We start from the raw sequence: 18957 nt of genomic DNA on the forward strand, positions 1-18957 counted from the left end.
AGAAAAAGGATGGACATGTTTAAAAAGGTAGAAAATGGCAAGATAATGGACAATGGTTCACCTTCCATAGTTATGTATAATATAACAGGAGATACGCATCTCTGTCTGAAGCCTTTATAGACTGCGCAAGCACGACCCGTCTGCACAGTCTGGCTCCAGACAGAACGCATGGAGCCATTACAGGCAAGAGGAGTGTATGGCGCTGGGGATCGCGGTATGCGTAGGCACTGAACGCATACCGCGATCTCCAGCGCCATACTTACCTGACCGGGAGGAGCGTTGCCGCGGCGTCTCTCTTCGCTGGAGACCGGGGACGGAGTGAAGGCGTTGGAATCGGCACATGTGCATAGCGCTATCCAGCGCCATTTTACTGAAGACACATTTGCAGTGTCTTCAGCAAAATGGCGCCGGAAAACGCGGTATGGGCACGCGCGTACTCCGGCGCCACACTCCTCCCCCGGCAGAACAGGACACAGCAGCGCTGGAGCACAGAGAAGAAAGGCGAGTGTGGTAAGGCCAGGGACTGGAAATTCATATTCGCAGTTATGAAGGTCTCAGCAGGAATGCTAGTCTGTCTGACTTCAAAGGACCCCAGGAGAGAATTGAATACAGGTCAGCTAGGATATATACCTTTGTAGTGCAAATGCCTATCCTGACAAGAGTATGGGGGAGCTAATTGAATCATGGCAATGAGGAATAGCTAATTGAATTACCTCTGAAGTCAGGGGAAAGCTCCTGTGTTAGATCAATTACCATGCGCACCTTACAATGAGGATATTGCTGGGAAATGGATTATGAAATGTCTGATAGAAGGGAAGAGGAGATTACATGTAAATCGCCTATTTTCTGCCCTGCCCAAGTTACGTATAAATGTGTCCCTCTGTGAGAGGAGGGGTCTTCTGTTGAGGGTCACCTGTCGCTACAGATGGGCAGAAAGACACAGGGAACCACCCTGGACCCATGACAGCACCCTTCCTGCCATGTCCAGAGACATTTGATGAAAGTGTGGTATATTCACTTTTATTCCTTTTAATTTTACTGTATCGTATTACTGCTTCCTTACTGTATTTGTCTGACTAATATATATATATATATATATATATATATATATATATATATATATATATATATATATATCTTGTAACCGCTTGTATATATTGTACCTAGCATCGCTCTTTTGAGTAAATAAATATATAACATTTATAAGCTCGCTTCACATTATCCTAAACCCGGAACTCACGGAAGTTGTGAGGAAGGATCAGGGGCACGTGGCTCCGATCGGTTTGTGACAGTGAGTATAAGTGTTTATTTTTTTGTATGTGTGCAGCGTGAAAGGGATGAGGGGTGCCACGCATGCCAGGATTGGGGGGGTAAGGGGTGCCACACATTCCAGGATTGGGGGGGTGAGTGGTGCCACGCATACCAGGATAGGATGGTGGGGACAGGATGGGGGCAGCACAAATACCAGGAGGGGAGACCATATACCAATAAAAATGCTTGCCACCCAGGCGTAGAACGGGTTCAATAGCTAGTATATTTATAAGTGGATATAATAAGTATGAATGGACGCCAGGGATTATGTAATGAGGCTCAGCAGCCATCACTGGCATTATGTTATGTGTTCCTATAGCACAGTCCTATTTGTCCCATTTTAGATTGCAGAGTTATATTATTTTACATGGATAATGGGAGACTCTACTGTGGATTCCATCATCTTGTCAAAATGATGGACTTCTCAGAGGAACATTACGGCGCTGCTGGTGTCCACTGTGCAAGTGTCCGCAATCAGTATTTTATAGAAAACCTTATACGACGCAGTCTTCACCATGTTACAACCATTCTATGAGGATTTTGACCATGGGATAATTTTTTGTTAAAAGGGAACCTGACAGATTCCAGCTGCCCAAACCACAGGCATGAACCAGACACTGCATTATTGCAGCATTATACGTTTTACTCTTTCAGAGGAAACATACTTAGACAAGTCAGCGAGGTACCAAGTGTCTCAGAAGACTAATCTGGGGCAGGTCCCTGGTGGCTTCTCCCGCCCTGCTCTCTACGACTGCCAGTTCTCTCCCTTTGTGGGTGTATAGCAGATTTTTTTTCACTGTCAGTAAGGCTATGTGCCCACGATGCAGAAATGCTCAGGATTTTTCCTGAGCGTTTCTCCATCTCCCTGGCAGAAAAAAACGCATGCGGATTGTACATGCGGATTGTACATGCGTTTTTCCTGCCAGGGACATGCGGATGTGAAGCGTTCTTCACATGCATTTCCGCATGCGGGTTGACAAGCACTTTCCAGGCGATTTTAGCATCACTTGGAAAGTGCTTGTCAACTTGGTCACACTATATAAATCCATGCAGCCGGCATGGATTTATATACTGTGACCGAAAGAATGGTAAAAAATAAATATCATACTTTCCCTCTGATGGCCCCCGGTGTCTTGATTCACTCCGTTCTCCCTTGCCGGCAGCGGTACACTGAAGGACCTGCCGACGTCAGCGTCGCGTGACCCGTCACATGACTATGATGTCAGCGCAGGTCCTTCAGTCCATCGCTAGCTGCCGGCAAGTGAAGACAAGGAGAGCGGGGACCGTCAGAAGGTGAATATAATATTTATTTTTTATTTTATTCTTTGTTTTACAGTTTTCTACGGTACCCGGGTCCGGAGGAGAGTCTCCTCTTCTCCAGACCTGGGTACCATCTGCACATTAGAACGCATGGAATGCGCATCTATATATACAGTGATACGTAATACATGCGATCTAATGCAAGTCAATGGCGGCGAAAACGCAGCACTTCCGCAAAATAATTGGTAGTGCTGCGTTTTTTTCCGCAATGATAATCCGCAGCGGACATTTCCGCAGCATGTGCACAGCACATGCGGATTATCGTTGGGGACCATGGCAGGCCTTCTACCATGCGTTTAAGCGTTTTTGCCGCTGCGGAAACACTTAAAAAACGCATCGTGGGCACACAGCCTAAGTGTTCGCAAATGATGTACCCGTCTATTATTTCCCATAGAGTGACAAGGCAAATCACAAAATGCGCAAAAGAAAAATCACTAATGGCGCATTGGAGGCAATCTCTATCTAAACAACTGATGTTCCGCAGATTGTGGCGATGCGCGCCAATATCTAACCCGTGTACCAGCATCCAGCTTCACAGAGTGATGTTTGGAACAGGAGATGTTTGGAACATGACTTATTTTTTACATATGAATCCATTCAAAAATTACCAAAATGTGTTCCTCAGTGGCCAGGTTTTTTAAAGAAGCACCTACAGTTATAATATAGACCCACATTAGTCCATTTAAGCCCTATCACAGACATGGGTCATTATGCAACAGCTAAGAATACGCAATTAATTTACTATATTGATATCTGAAATTTTACATAGGACTGCAGGTATATTTTTATCTTACTGATTTATCAAAACGGAAACCAAACAAATGAGCCAGAGCATAAATCGGTATATGCAACGTATAAGGTCACGTTCACACGTTCAGTATTTGGTCAGTATTTTACAGCCGTATTTGTAAGCCAAAACCAGGAGTGGAACAATCAGAGGTAAAGTAAAATAGAAACACGTCACCACTTCTGTATTTATCACAAAAAGATAGAAACAAAATGGGCTTAAGTAAATCGTAATTGAACATAAATAACATTGGGTACTTCGTAAACACTGTTTTTGATCGAAACAGCATAAAAACCATCCCACCGTGACAAGGTGTACCCCAATACTTACTACTATCACTAATTACTTATATAATGCAGGGTATAGGCTCATTTTGTTTCTTTCTTAGGTTTTGCCTGTGAAATGGCCATAGTGTGAAAATGCTCTTATATGTTGCATGTACACCATCTTATGCTCCGGTTCATTTCTTTGGTTTTGCTGTAGTTTCTTGTACTTTGTATACACAGGGGTGTAGCCCCTATTTTTGAGGTAGGCATTTAATTTAATAACTTCCCATGGCTGGGTGGCTGAACAGTCAGACCCCGGGTCCTGCTCTGCCCCATCTACATTGAGGTCGTCTAAGGTTTTAATCCTAGAGGATAGGACTATCCCGGTTGGGGTACACCTTGTCGTGGTGGGATGGCTTTTACACTTTATTTTATTTTTTTTTTTTAATCAAAAACAGTGTTACTAAGCACCCTGTGTTAGTTATATGCACTATTATTATATACGTACTTACAGCAGGGGATATGCTCATTTTGTTTCTTTGAGTTCGGGAACGTACAACGCGGAGCAAAGACTCAAATGATGAACACAGCAAGAACATAAACATAAAACTCTGTAAATCAGGCGAATAATTGGGTCGTGTCCAGATAATTCAGAACTTTATTCTTTTGACAAGGTCAAACATTCCCTCCAGAGCCGTCCAATGTCCTCATAAAGAGAGGACAATATAAATGAAACCCCCGGCTCAAACAGGCTTATAGACTGAGCAGAGAAAAGGCATCATCCAGAGGAGGTGGGGGAGGTCGGTAATTATAGGGTCGGCTGAATTGCCTAGTTAGACCTTTTATTCACTGAATGTCAGACGTGGAGACAGCTTTTTTTCCGACAATGTAGATCATTGTGCTGTGAAAATGAACACTAAAAAAAAGAGAAGGATAAACCCCCCAGGGCAGGAAAAGACAGATTTTCCAAACATTACAACATCTATTTCTGCAAGACCAAGCTCTTCAGCTTCTGGCTCAGTTACTGCATTGAGTTGGCTTATAGGGCTTAGATAAGACAGTCCTTTTGTCCCAGGATGACGCTTTTTATATTGCAGATCCCCTAATGGGGAAACACACCAGTTATTTGGGACTTTCAGAGCAGCAGTTTCCCTTATGGCTTGTACTTAGCAGGAAATATCAGGAGCAGACCACCTATCCGGGGCTCCAATAAATTCTCTATTCAAAATAACATAAATGCAGAGTTTTGTGTATATGGATTGCTCTTATATAAACCTGGAAAACATTCTATTAAGACGCTGCAGTTCCCATTGTAACTGGTCTTTAGGGAGTGCAGCAGACGTCCGAGGAAACTATGTATAGTTATACCAATTTTTTTATCAATTGCCCACGTGTTCTGGGATCAAAATTTAGAAACAGCCAATTTTTACATTCCTGTGGTCCAGTGGGTCAGTTGGACCCTCAGAGGAGCGAGGACTTACCAGATCATCCCCTCAAACAGGTTGTGAATTATTAGGTGAGACTGCGTGACAACGATCAGAAGAGTGACGTGAGTCCAGCCAAACTAGAAAAAGAAGAAGAAAAAAAATCATTTAAGGAGCAGATGGACGCACAGATACATGTCAATCTGGATTTTCTCAGAAGTTTAACTATACATTTAAAATGTGCCATCAGTACCTGATGTAAGGGATCAAACTATTGAGCCCCCCACCCAAAATCCTCTGAATAAAAGGGGGCTGCAGCAGTAGTTACATGCAGGCACCTCCTATGTCTTCAGCAGAGCAAAAAAAGCCAAAATTGTAAGAATGAGAACGGACACACCGACAAATTATTTTTTCTCCATGGGTGGTTATGAGAATTATATATAAGAATAATAATCTTTATTTATATAGCACAGATATTATAGATAGCGCAACTGCCCATGGAGAATATTATATATATATATACATATATACATACATATATAATGGGTAGTTATGAGTTTTGCTATATACACACACAATTCTCATAACCACCCATTGAGGATAAACACACACACACACTAATATATATATATATATATATATATATATATATATATATATATATATATATATATATATATATATATATATATATATATATATATATACACACACACACACACACACACACACACGTATTATTTATATATATATATATTAGACAAAATGTGGATATATAAATTTTCTTTAACATACATGTATATATTAAGAAAAGTGTAATCATATATACACACATTTTTTCACCACAGGTAGTTATGATAATATGAATATATTATATATGTGTTATTTGTTTTGACACTATGATGGACGGACATATGTGTTCTACATCTGCTATTACTAGACACTGTGACTAGGATTGATTGCATTGTACAAGTTGTTAAGCAGCGGCGAGCAGAGGTTTCTCTGATCTCCATCATTACTTCTCTGTCACATTTCCACTCTTAATCTCAAATTACTTCTGATCACCATGCGGAAAGGGGAGAAAGCATCATCATTAGTGTTGAGCATTCCGATACTGAAATATCGGGTATCGGCCGATATTCGCGGTATCGGAATTCCGATACTTAATTCCGATACTATTGCAATATCGTATACCGGAATCGGAAGTTCCCATAATGCAATGAGACATTTTCATTTTATTCAGCCAATGAGGATCCTAAGAAGTGTGGGCACATCCTGTTAGGCATGTAGGCATCTTAACTAATGGCATGGCTGTGATTGGCTGCTGAAATGATGTCATGATGCACTATAAAAGCCACCGCCGCCATTTTGAGCTCACTCTGCTGTGAATTCAGTTAGGGATAGGACGCTGTTGTTCTGAGGGACAGTTTTAGCTACCTATTTGCTCTATACTGCTTTACCCAAGCTACTTTCTAAATCACTGTGCCTTGCAGTGCTAGTGCACAGTTCCCTGTGCTGTTCACCGCTATCTGCAAGGTCTGTGTGTGTGAGTGCAGCTCACCCTGTAGTGTGTGCTTCAGCCAAGTCTGGTTGTAGTGCACTCAGTGTGTGTCACTGCCTCATACATTGTCCTTTTTTGCCAATTCATAATTTTTCCTGATATCTCCTATTAGTGTGGTGGTTCCATCTGTATTCAGCTAAATTGGTTCCAAACACACTATATAGGAGTAGATAGAGAATTTTTTTTCCGTCTTGCAGCACTAGTGCACAGTGCTCTGCATCTGTACTGTTCACCGCTGTCTGCAAGGTCTGGTGTGTGAGTGCAGCTCACCCTGTAGTGTGTGCTTCAACCCCGTCTGGTTGTAGTGCACTCAGTGTGTGTCACTGCCTCATACATTGTCCTTTATTGCCAATTCATAATTTTTCCTGATATCTCCTATTAGTGTGGTGGTTCCATCTGTATTCAGCTAAATTGATTCCAAACACACTATATAGGAGTAGATAGAGGAGCCTTTCTGCAGCATTGGGCCCTGCAGCCCCAGCCAGATTAGTATTAGCCTATTTTTTGCAGCCTCATCTATTGCATTGTAGGTTACCTTCCTACATTGTAATAGCTACAAAAAGTTTGTGATACTATCGTTATTACATCTTTAGGCACATCCAGTGTCTTTTTGTGACAAAAAAAACCTAAATAAAGTTCACCAAACACTCCACTTTACAGTTGTGTAGGCCACATTAGCTCATATTAAAGTCTAGTCCACACTTTATAAAATTAGTGTTTCTTATACCTGTTAGCAGCTGTTCAGGAATAAGCACACTAAGCCCTTAGTACTTTTCTGCCTATCTTTATCAGTCTACCAAGATGAAGAAGGCAGGGAGTAAGGCATGTGGTCGTGGGCGTGGAGTTTCTGCAGGGAGAGGACGTGAGGATTCTGTGCCTGCAGGGAGAGGACGTGGGGATTCTGTGCCTGCTGCGGGCACCAGTGACTCAGCATCCCCCAGTTTTACCAGGGAACAGTCCTTTATGCGCAGCTTTGTAGGAGCTAGCCGTACCCCACTGCTGCGCGAGGACCAAATTGAAGCCGTTGTCGGATGGATGGCAGCTAACGCATCGACTTCAATTAGTTCCAGATCCTCTCAGGTCCTGAGCACTGAAGAGCACCCATCTGTCTCTTCACCACCTGCCAAATTGCCCAGGCAGTCAGAGAGCCCTGGACAGGAGCCATCTCTACTTCTGTTCTCTGAATCTCTTGGCTTGGAAAGAGGGGGCCAGCCAAGCAGAATTCGAGAATTTGAAGAAGAGGTAGTATGCAGTGATGCGCAACCGTTTTGTCTCTCTGAATCTGAAGAGGCGGGTGGGCCAGTGCCTATGGTCAGCAGCACACCTCAGTACGCATCTGATGATGAGACTCAGGTGCCACTTTCTGGTGCGTACTGTGCTGTCGAGACTACCCAGGAGAAGCAGTTGTTTGAAGAGGGTGGTGTAGATGATGAGGTCCTTGACCCATCATGGCGTGAGGGACAGGAAGGTGGTGGGAGCAGCTCTGAGGAAGAGATTCCCCGAACGGCCCAAAAAGGAGGGAGAGGGAGGGGGCAGACTTGGTTGCCTGTAGCCTCCACTTCGGCACCCATTAGGAGCATGGCTCTTCCAAAATCCAAAGCGGGCGCTCCCAAGACTTGCAGTGCCTGGTCCTTTTTTGACACAGTTGCAGATGACATTTGCTTTGTCAAATGCAAGCTGTGTAATCAGAAGGTGAAAAGAGGGAAAAGTGTCAGCAACCTCAATACCACAAATATGTGGAAACATGTGCGGACCAAGCATGTGGTGGAGTTACACAAACACACTGAAGACCTAGGCCAACCTACAGCGCCACCTACCACCTCTTCAGCTCGTGTTGTAGCCTCTTCCTCCAGCTCACACACAGCTGGTTCGGCTTCCTCACAGGATCGCCATGGAAGAATCTCTGGCACTGTCGTACAGAGACACAGTGTAATTCCACCCACAGCACCACTTTCCCAGTCATCCTCACACTCCCAGGCCAGTCTACAGCCATCGTTAGCACAGGCATGGGAGAAAAGGCGCCCATACTCGGCAAACCACCCCCGAGCACAGGCTCTGAATGCTGGCATTGCTAAACTACTGGCCCTTGAAATGCTATCATTCAGGCTGGTGGAGACTGACACATTCCGTAACTTTATGGCATTGGCAGTCCCACAATACAACGTGCCCAGCCGCTTTTATTTCAGCAGGCAAGCCGTCCCTGCCCTGCAACATCATGTGGAGGGAAAAATTAAACATGCGCTACAAAACGCCGTCAGTAGCAAGGTCCACCTGACCACTGATGCGTGGACCAGTAAGCATGGACAGGGACGATACCTTTCCCTCACTGCCCATTGGGTAAATGTTGTGGAGCCGGGTACAGATCTTGAGAGTGGCGCTGTACGTGTTCTGCCAACTCCAAGGATTGCAGGAATCCAGTCTGTACACATTGACTCCTCCTCATACTCCAGTTCCTCTGAATCAGCGCTGCAGGAGCCGTCACGGTCTACCTCCACATCGACCCGTGAACGGTTACCTGTTATGATGACCGATATGAGCACAGCCGTGGCCAAACGTCAACAGGCCGTATTAAAATTAATTTCTTTGGGGAATCGAAGCCACACAGCGCAGGAGCTCTGGAATGCCATCAAGCAGCAGAGTGACGTGTGGTTTGTGCCAGCGAATCTCCAGCCAGGCATGGTAGTGTGTGACAATGGCCGAAATCTGGTGGCAGCTCTGGGCCTAGGCAACCTCACTCACATCCCATGTCTGGCACATGTGCTCAACTTGGTCGTGCAGAGTTTTTTGAGGGACTATCCGGATCTTGATGCACTGCTTCACAAGGTCCGCATAGAGTGCGCTCACTTGCGGCGTTCCAGCAATGCAAGATCACGCATTGCAGCTCTGCAGCGCCGATTATGTCTTCCGGAACATCGCATCATATGTGACCTACCCACCAGGTGGAATTCAACGTTACATATGTTGGAGAGGTTGTGTGAGCAGCAGGCAGCAGTAATGGAGTACCAGCTGCAGCAGGCGCAAACAAGTCGCAGTGCGCGCCGTTCACACTTCACCACCACTGAGTGGGCCTCTATGAAGGACATTTGCCACGTTTTGCGTGCCTTCGATTATTCCACGCGGATGGCGAGTGCAGATGATGCACTAGTCAGCATGACTATCCCCCTTATCTGCCTGCTTGAAAAAACACTGCAAGCACTAAGGGACGAGGTTTTGGAAGAGGTGGAGGATGAGGAGTCACAAATGCCATCTGCTTCTCTACAGTCTGCGCAACGTGGTTCCTCACAAAGGCCTAGGCAGGGGACACTTTGTGAGGAGGATGAGGAGGAGTCAATGGATGAGGAAGACATCTGTCCAGAGGAGGGAGGTACACAATGCTCTAGTAGTCAGTATCTAGAGCGAGGGTGGGGTGATGCAGAGCAGGCAGAGATCACGCCTCAAGCAGGGGACAGCGTTTCTTGGCCATTTGGCAGTCTGCAGCACATGGTTGATTTCATGCTGCAGTGCCTCAGAAACGACCGCCGCATCGCCCACATTCTCAACACGGCTGATTATTGGGTGTCCACCCTCCTAGATCCTCGCTACCGGGACAACTTACAAAGCCTCATAACACCATTGAACCGGGAGCGTAAAATGCGGGAGTACCAAGACGCACTGGTGCATTCCATCATGTTCTCCATTCCAACCGAGAGCAGTGCTGCTAGTGCTTTACAAAGCAGCTCAGTGCGTCGAGGCAGTGGAGGAAGCTCTGCACAAAGAGGGAGCAGAAGCAGCGCCTCAGCACAAGGCAAGACCAGTATGGCCGAAATGTGGCAAAGTTTTGTGTCCCCGCCGCCACAAATGTCTACACCATCACAGACAGCTCCAGTCAGCAGGAGGCAACGTTTCCGTCAGATGGTGACAGACTACATGTCTTGCCCTCTTAGTGTACTCCCAGACGGCTCTTCTCCCTTCAAGTTTTGGGTCTGTAAGCTGGATACATGGCCAGAGCTTAGTCAGTATGCACTGGAGGTGCTAGCTTGCCCTGCTGCTAGTGTATTATCGGAACGCGTCTTTAGTGCCGCAGGTGGTGTACTAACAGACCGTCGCATGCGACTATCCTCCGATAACGTTGACCGGCTTACTTTTCTCAAAATGAACAAGGCCTGGATCTCTCATGAATTTGCCAGTCCTCTTCCAGAATAAATAATTGGTTGGCAACAGTATCCAGGTCTCCTGTTCTGTTCATGTTTCTACCACCTGAACTGTAATCCCTGAGCTCCAACACCGCCAGTTGGCGCTCGGAAGTGCCGTCTGCACAGTCAACACTTGCTGCCGTGTTATTGGGGTTCAGTAACGTCAGCTGTTCTCCTGCTGTGCGGACGGCAATTTCTCCTGATTTGTCCACATCCACTGTACTACACATTTTAAAGTTGCTCCAATTACTCCTCTGGCTCCTCTGTTTTCATTCTTATCCCTGGGCTCCAGCACCGCCAGTTGGCGCTCGGAAGTGCTGTCTGCACAGTCAACACTTGCTACCATGTTATTGGGGTTCAGTAACGTCAGCTGTTCCCCTGCTGTGCGGACGGCAATTTCTCCTGCTCTGTCCACATTCTCACTACTACAGATTTTAAAGTTGCTCCAATTACACCTCTGGCTCCTCTGTTTTCAGTATTATCCCTGAGCTCCAACACCGCCAGTTGGCGCACGGAAGTGCCGTCTGCACAGTCAACACTTGCTGCCGTGTTATTGGGGTTCAGTAACGTCAGCTGTTCTCCTGCTGTGCGGACGGCAATTTCTCCTGCTTTGTCCAAATCCACTGTACTACACATTTTAAAGTTGCTCGAATTACACCTCTGGCTCCTCTGTTTTCATTCTTATCCCTGGGCTCCAGCACCGCCAGTTGGCGCTCGGAAGTGCCGTCTGCACAGTCAACACTTGCTGCCGTGTTATTGGGGTTCAGTAACGTCAGCTGTTCTCCTGCTGTGCGGACGGCAATTTCTCCTGCTTTGTCCACATCCACTGTACTACACATTTTAAAGTTGCTCGAATTACACCTCTGGCTCCTCTGTTTTCATTCTTATCCCTGGGCTCCAGCACCGCCAGTTGGCGCTCGGAAGTGCCGTCTGCACAGTCAACACTTGCTACCATGTTATTGGGGTTCAGTAACGTCAGCTGTTCCCCTGCTGTGTTCACGGCAATTTCTCCTGCTCTGTCCATATTCACTGTGCTACTTATTTAAAACTTGCTCCAATTACACCTCTGGCTCCTCCGTTTTTAGTATTTACCCTGGGCTCCAACACCGCCAGTTGGCGCTCGGAAGTGCTGTCTGCACAGTCAACACTTGCTACCATGTTATTGGGGTTCAGTAACGTCAGCTGTTCCCCTGCTGTGCGGACGGCAATTTCTCCTGCTCTGTCCACATTCTCACTACTACAGATTTTAAAGTTGCTCCAATTACACCTCTGGCTCCTCTGTTTTCATTCTTATCCCTGGGCTCCAGCACCGCCAGTTGGCGCTCGGAAGTGCCGTCTGCACAGTCAACACTTGCTGCGGTGTTATTGGGGTTCGGTAACGTCAGCTGTTCCCCTGCTGTGTTCACGGCAATTTCTCCTGCTCTGTCCATATTCACTGTGCTACTTATTTAAAACTTGCTCCAATTACACCTCTGGCTCCTCCGTTTTTAGTATTTACCCTGGGCTCCAATACCGCTAGTTGCTGCTCAGAAGTGCCGTCTGCACAGTCAACGCTTGCTCCAGTGTTATTGGGATTCAGTAACGTCAGCTGATCCCCAGCTGTGTGTCCGGCAAATTCTCCTGCTTTGTCCACATCCACTGTAGTACGGATTTAAAACCTCCTCCAAATACACCTCTGGCTCTTCTGTTTTTAGTATTTACCCTGGGCTCCAGCACCGCCAGCTGGTTCTCGGCAGTTCCATTGGCTCTTGTACCTTCTGCTACCCATCCGGGTTCCAGTACCGTCAGCTGGTTCTCGGCAGTGTCTTTGGCACGGGTACTCCCTCCTGCCCAGCCTGGTTCCAGCACGCCAGCTGTTTCCGGGTAGTGTCAACGTCACTTTGCCTCCAATGCGTTGTCCTGTCGTGTTGCGGTCGGGTTAGCCGACTCTATGGTGCCTGCAGTTTAGGTGACTCCTATGTGGGCTGCGGGATCTGGCAATGAAGGCTGGTTCCATAGTGCCAATAGGACAAGCACCCTCTGTAGGACTGTGGGTTTTGGTAACTGCGGCCGGCTCGCGGCCTTGAACTTTTTTTTTACATGGGTACCTTCTGCTACCCATCCGGGTTCCAGTACCGTCAGCTGGTTCTCGGCAGTGCCTTTGGATTAGGTGCCTCCTTCTCGGTATCCAAGTTCCACCAACGTCTGCTGGTCCTTGGTAGTGCTTTCTGGCACAGGTACCTCCTGCTTAGTAACCGAGTTCCAGTAACATCAGCTGGTCCTCGGTAGTTCCATTGGCTCTTGTACCTTCTGCTACCCATCCGGGTTCCAGTACCGTCAGCTGGTCCTCGGTAGTTCCATTTGCTCTTGTATCTTCTGCTACCCATCCGGGTTCCAGTACCGTCAGCTGGTTCTCGGCAGTGTCTTTGGCACGGGTACTCCCTCCTGCCCAGCCTGGTTCCAGCACGCCAGCTGTTTCCGGGTAGTGTCAACGTCACTTTGCCTCCAATGCGTTGTCCTGTCGTGTTGCGGTCGGGTTAGCCGACTCTATGGTGCCTGCAGTTTAGGTGACTCCTATGTGGGCTGCGGGATCTGGCAATGAAGGCTGGTTCCATAGTGCCAATAGGACAAGCACCCTCTGTAGGACTGTGGGTTTTGGTAACTGCGGCCGGCTCGCGGCCTTGAACTTTTTTTTTACATGGGTACCTTCTGCTACCCATCCGGGTTCCAGTACCGTCAGCTGGTTCTCGGCAGTGCCTTTGGATTAGGTGCCTCCTTCTCGGTATCCAAGTTCCACCAACGTCTGCTGGTCCTTGGTAGTGCTTTCTGGCACAGGTACCTCCTGCTTAGTAACCGAGTTCCAGTAACATCAGCTGGTCCTCGGTAGTTCCATTGGCTCTTGTACCTTCTGCTACCCATCCGGGTTCCAGTACCGTCAGCTGGTTCTCGGCAGTGCCTTTGGATTAGGTGCCTCCTTCTCGGTATCCAAGTTCCACCAACGTCTGCTGGTCCTTGGTAGTGCTTTCTGGCACAGGTACCTCCTGCTTAGTAACCGAGTTCCAGTAACATCAGCTGGTCCTCGGTAGTTCCATTGGCTCTTGTACCTTCTGCTATCCATCCGGGTTCCAGTACCGTCAGCTGGTCCTCGGTAGTTCCTCAGCTTTCTTGTACCTTCTGCTACATTTCCAAGTTCAAGCTTTTTGAAATGGTTCTTGGTAATCACTCTGGATCTCCCTGACGAGGACCCTGAAGACGAGGACCCTGAAGACCAACCCTAAGAAGACGAGGACCCCGAAGACAATGACCCTGAAGACGAGGACCCTGAAGACCACCCCGAAGAAGACGAGGACCCTGAAGACCACCCCGAAGAAGACGAGGACCCTGAAGACCACCCCGAAGAAGACGAGGACCCCGAAGACGAGGACCCCGAAGACGAGGACCCCGAAGACGAGGACCCCCGAAGACGACGACCCTGAAGACCACCCCGAAGAAGACCAAGAAGATGACCCTGAAGAAGTTGACCAAGAAGACAAAGAAGAGAAGACAAGCACCAAGATACAGAAAAACAAGAGACAGAAAACCAAGAAGCAGAAATACAAGAAGCTGCAGAACAAAAAGCGGAAGAACATTAAGCATAAGACTAAAAATCAGAGCAAAAGATAATATCTAAATTATAAGCAGAAGATGACTAAGCAGTGTATGGGGGTGAGTCCGGTCCTCCTCGTGGTGCCCCTGGAAAAGACCTGCTGCTGCAGGCCAAACTGAACGCGGACAAATCCTGTTGTAAATCTTTTGTGACGGGCAGAACGAAAGGTGTAATGTCCAACCTTTTATAGATAACAACTACAGGAATGCCTGTCACAAATAAGAATATGATGAAGAAGAAGAATATGAAGAAGATGAAGAAGTAGAATATGAAGAATGTAAAAAAAAGAATAATACGAAGAAGGTGAAGAAGAAGAAGGTGAAGAAGAAGTGGATGAAAAAGATGCTGAGGATGATGAAGGAGAAAGTGTGGGAGAAGTAAAAAAGAAGGTGAAGAGCATGGAAGTAGTGAAACATAAATATCTGACAAAATATAAAAATACTTAACATAGTTAATATTTCCATAACTCAGAACATAATAAAAAAATATTAATTCCTGCTATTCCATTTGACTGGGCTAAACCTCTATGCCTTTATTGTCTCCCCCACCTCCCCCAATACATTCTACATTATTCTTAGTTGTTTTCCTTCATGTAGAAATAACCTACAAGGAAAGAAAGGGTTTATTTTAATTCCGATATTTATGTCCCATTGACTTGCATTGGTTTCCGGTATCGGAATCGGCGATATCCGATACTTTTTCGGTATCGGTCCGATCCAATCCGATCCGATATTTCCCGATATCGGAAGGTATCGCTCAACACTAATCATCATTCTCTGAGAGACCAATATAAGCACCACCCTATTACAGCATCCTCCCATCGTCTTCTGCTCAGGTTTCTGGTGTCTACCTGGATCATTACTGTTGTACCAAACCATTATAAATGTTCATTAGTTACCATGTAGAATTGCAGGCGGTAATGCTTCTTCACCAAGCTCAGCACAAACATACAGAAGCCTGGAGACAGAAGAACAGTTATGGTTAGAGATTCCGGAAGAATTTACATAAGTTGTGTACAAGAAAGTGTCGGTGGGTGTGGAGGGGTCACAGACAGAATTTCCCATTTACTTAATTTATACACACACATTATGCAAGTGATCAAAAGTGGTAAATCAATGTGCTTAGCTTTGGGGCTACGATTAGTGGTGAAAGTCTTGATGGATGTCTTGGCATTAGGGTTGAGCGAGGATGTTCTGTCCGAGTATGCTCGGGCCGAGCTCCGAGTATTTACAGCTGCTCGGTGATATGGTTGAATCGCTCCCGTGTGCATGATTTGCAACTGTTTGACAGCTTTATTACATGTGAGGAATGTGTAAGAAATAAACATTCCTCACATGCAATAAAACTGTCAAACAGTTGCAAATCATGCACACGGGAGCGATTCAACCATATCACCGAGCAGCTGTAAATACTCGGAGCTCGGCCCGAGCATACTCAGCGAAAGGGTTAATAGAACATACTCGCTCAACACTACTTGGCATCAGTCCACCATAGCATTGCATTTAAAGAGAATCTGAAGATCTAAAAGCTCTGTCACTCCAGCTCTATTCCCCGCCCAGTGCCACCTCCTCCTATTGCCAGCCTGACTGCTTTTATGCGGTGTGACTTCAGGGGCAGGTTAAGCACAATGCACAGTGTTCATTCATAGACAGTGAATGGAGCGGTAATGCGCAACCTCGATTACCACATCATTCAGACTTGGCTTGATATGTCCCTGCTCTCAGGATTGGTGGGGGTTGCAGTGGACCAGACCCCTAGAGCTCAACAAGTTCCCTGTCCCATCAGTAGGGAATAACCGATATATTTGATAAAAAGCTCTTATAGGGGTTGTATTCCTCGTCATTAAGGCGTTAAAGGGAAATATTTCTCCACTAAGTTTTCCAGTGCACTAATTCCTGCCAACATCAGGCTATTTGTACAGTTTACACTTATGTTCTCATATGGAAATACTATGATCACATAGGATACTCTGATAACTAAACAGAACATCAAGTTTCAAAAACCATTAAGGCCTCTATCCAGATAGCGCTCTGAAGAGCTCCATTCTCGGGACCCCAGGGGGTCTCCATGATCGATAGGTTCTCTCGTATCCTACGGACAAGGGAAAATTTACATACTTTGTGCAATCGTTAAACTCAATTAATGACCAAACATTTTTTTTTTGCATTTTTTGTCCCTGCATTTGCTTATTAAATATTAACATTTTCTTTTAAATTTAGGAGGGACTTTCTTCAACATTTGGAATACATTATTTTACTTATATTTTATATTTGTTACAAAATATGTCCACCAATAGGTCATACAGGCTCTCTGTGGGACAGCCATAAAAACAACAGTTACAGGGGGAAAACAGCCTCCTGTCCTAACATTAGTAAGAGACAGGACTCATCTGGGTTCCCGGCAGACATATGATCACCGGGTACAAGAGAAGAATCGCTGATGACTTAACTCACTACATAGCGATCATGGAGTGCTATGTAGATGGCAACACAGAAGACAGAAGCGGTGATAAACCACTTCTGCATTTTCTTTAGGATAGTCCTTGGCTGGTGTTGACTGCTGTTGGCCCAACTGGCTATGAAAAGAAGTTGCTCAAGACTCAGGACTTGCCATCAGCAAGCAGTGGGCGGCCAGAAAAGGGCTAATGGAGATTAGTGATCCCTCTAATTAGCTGATCAGAGAATATATCCCGGACATAAAGTTTATGAACCTAATGCACTGACATTGCTTCCTCTGCACAGTATTAATCAGTGCGGAGATAACATAAGAGGGTGTTTTGCTCCCCTCAATTAAAAGTGGACTCAAAGTTTATCTCTAATATAGTCTCTGATCACTCCTTTAGGCAAAAGGCGCACATTTTTTGGGCCACTTTGGCTAATAGAAGAGACGACAGATCCAGCTTTGGCCGTTTTCACACAGCGCATATTGCGGTCCATACTCTGATTGTACTTGTCGGATATGTGACACCGGCCTTAATGAGGGAAACATTCTGTAGAGAATCACGTGACAACGCTTTAATCATGCATAATTCATATGTTCTACCAGGAAATGGAAAATAGGTGGAATTAAAAAAAAATGAAAAAAAAAGGAAGATGTTCTTACCAGTGAGATATAGAGCAAAAGAAATGAAGCGATGATATTTGCTGAGGATTCTTAGCGGCTCCTCTCTTTGGACCAGCGTAAAGAAGTAGTCTGTGACCGTCTCTCCATAAAAAAAGTAGTTGACACATAACAAGAAGTACCTGTGGATGATCGAGATACATAAAGACATTCAATGCTAATAAAAGAGAACATTTTTTTTTTCTTAGATCATGATAAATTCTCAACCATAATTCTTAAAAAATTCTTTGTGCAGAGATTACTGATACACACTTGTTATTGACGGCCTTTGGTGTTTCTTAAATGCCGAGCATGCCACAAATACTCGGCGAGCACCCGAGCGTGCTTGCCGAAAGAGTTAATACACGTTCGCTCATCACTACTGCTCAGTCCATCATTTATGGGACTGACCTATACAGAGCAATGAGGTTGAGGGGGATCACACAGCACTACTTCACTATATGGGTAGCACCTCATTAATGCACTAAGCAAATTGCCTCTTCAGAGAGGGAGAGGATGTAAACTCTAGCGCCACCTATTTGGAAGTAAAAGTGAATATCTACCCTTTAACGAGCACTGTCACATGACTTGGAATAAAAGCCAAGCTAGCATCTATATTTGCAAACACACGTTTCGGGGTGTTGCCCTCCTCAGTGCAAAGCAAGAGATCTGATTTTGCTGTATGAGCGGCCTGTCAACAGCATAAGGGGTAATGTCTCTCCTTGTGGAGAGTGACAAGCCACTTTATAGACTGTTCTGGACGATTCATTGACGCTACATAAATAGTGCAGCAATTGCACAGCTTTGATTACAGAGGAAGTATTGCAATTTTGATATAAGTACATGAGCTGGATTCATTTGAAGGATCGGCTGTTACATATTTACATGGTTTCTGTCTCATCTGATTGGTTGACTTGATTCCCTATAGTTATTGTAATCATGATATTAACAAATACCGCCCCCTGTTGCTACTTGCAATCACGTATATAGTCTGTGTGATCCCACATTTGTAGTCTTCAATATTTTTAATAGCTAACATTAAGGTTTATGTACTTTAATGAAGGATTATACATTTTTGAAATAAATTATGAGGTTTCTACGTCTCCTTCTCTCTGTAGACAGTAATATCCTCGGCTATCTGTATCAGATCGTCTCAGACTTTGGTGGAACATTACTTTGTCTGTGCACCATAGGCCAGTTCTATCAATGTAGTCCACAAAAGTATTAACAGCATTGCGAAAGAGAGAGAGCGCGCGAAAGAGAGACACACAGTTGGGGCTGTGGAGTCAGTAAGCCAAACCTCCGACTCCTCAATTCTATGACTCCGACTCCCTCATACATGGCTCATGTTTATGTGATAAATTTACTGTAGCACAGATTCATCTCAGCTAA

The 18957-nt window shown here is 45.5% G+C and overlaps 1 protein-coding gene across 1 annotated transcript in view; it reads right to left on the reverse strand.

The window, feature by feature from the left end:
• The window catches only part of CDS2 (CDP-diacylglycerol synthase 2), a 77620-nt gene that overhangs the window by 23627 nt on the left and 35036 nt on the right, over positions 1–18957 (reverse strand). The window contains exons 5-7 of the mRNA XM_073653648.1: positions 17569–17708; positions 15365–15423; positions 5166–5248 (exon numbers count right to left, since the gene is read on the reverse strand). Of these exons, the coding sequence (XP_073509749.1) occupies positions 5166–5248; positions 15365–15423; positions 17569–17708 (282 nt within the window). The remainder of the gene's footprint in view (positions 1–5165; positions 5249–15364; positions 15424–17568; positions 17709–18957) is intronic.

The sequence above is a fragment of the Phyllobates terribilis genome, unplaced genomic scaffold (assembly GCF_046119375.1).
Source record: "Phyllobates terribilis strain yellow unplaced genomic scaffold, ASM4611937v1 Scaffold_11__3_contigs__length_659146591, whole genome shotgun sequence".
In the NCBI taxonomy this organism is placed as follows: domain Eukaryota; kingdom Metazoa; phylum Chordata; class Amphibia; order Anura; family Dendrobatidae; genus Phyllobates; species Phyllobates terribilis.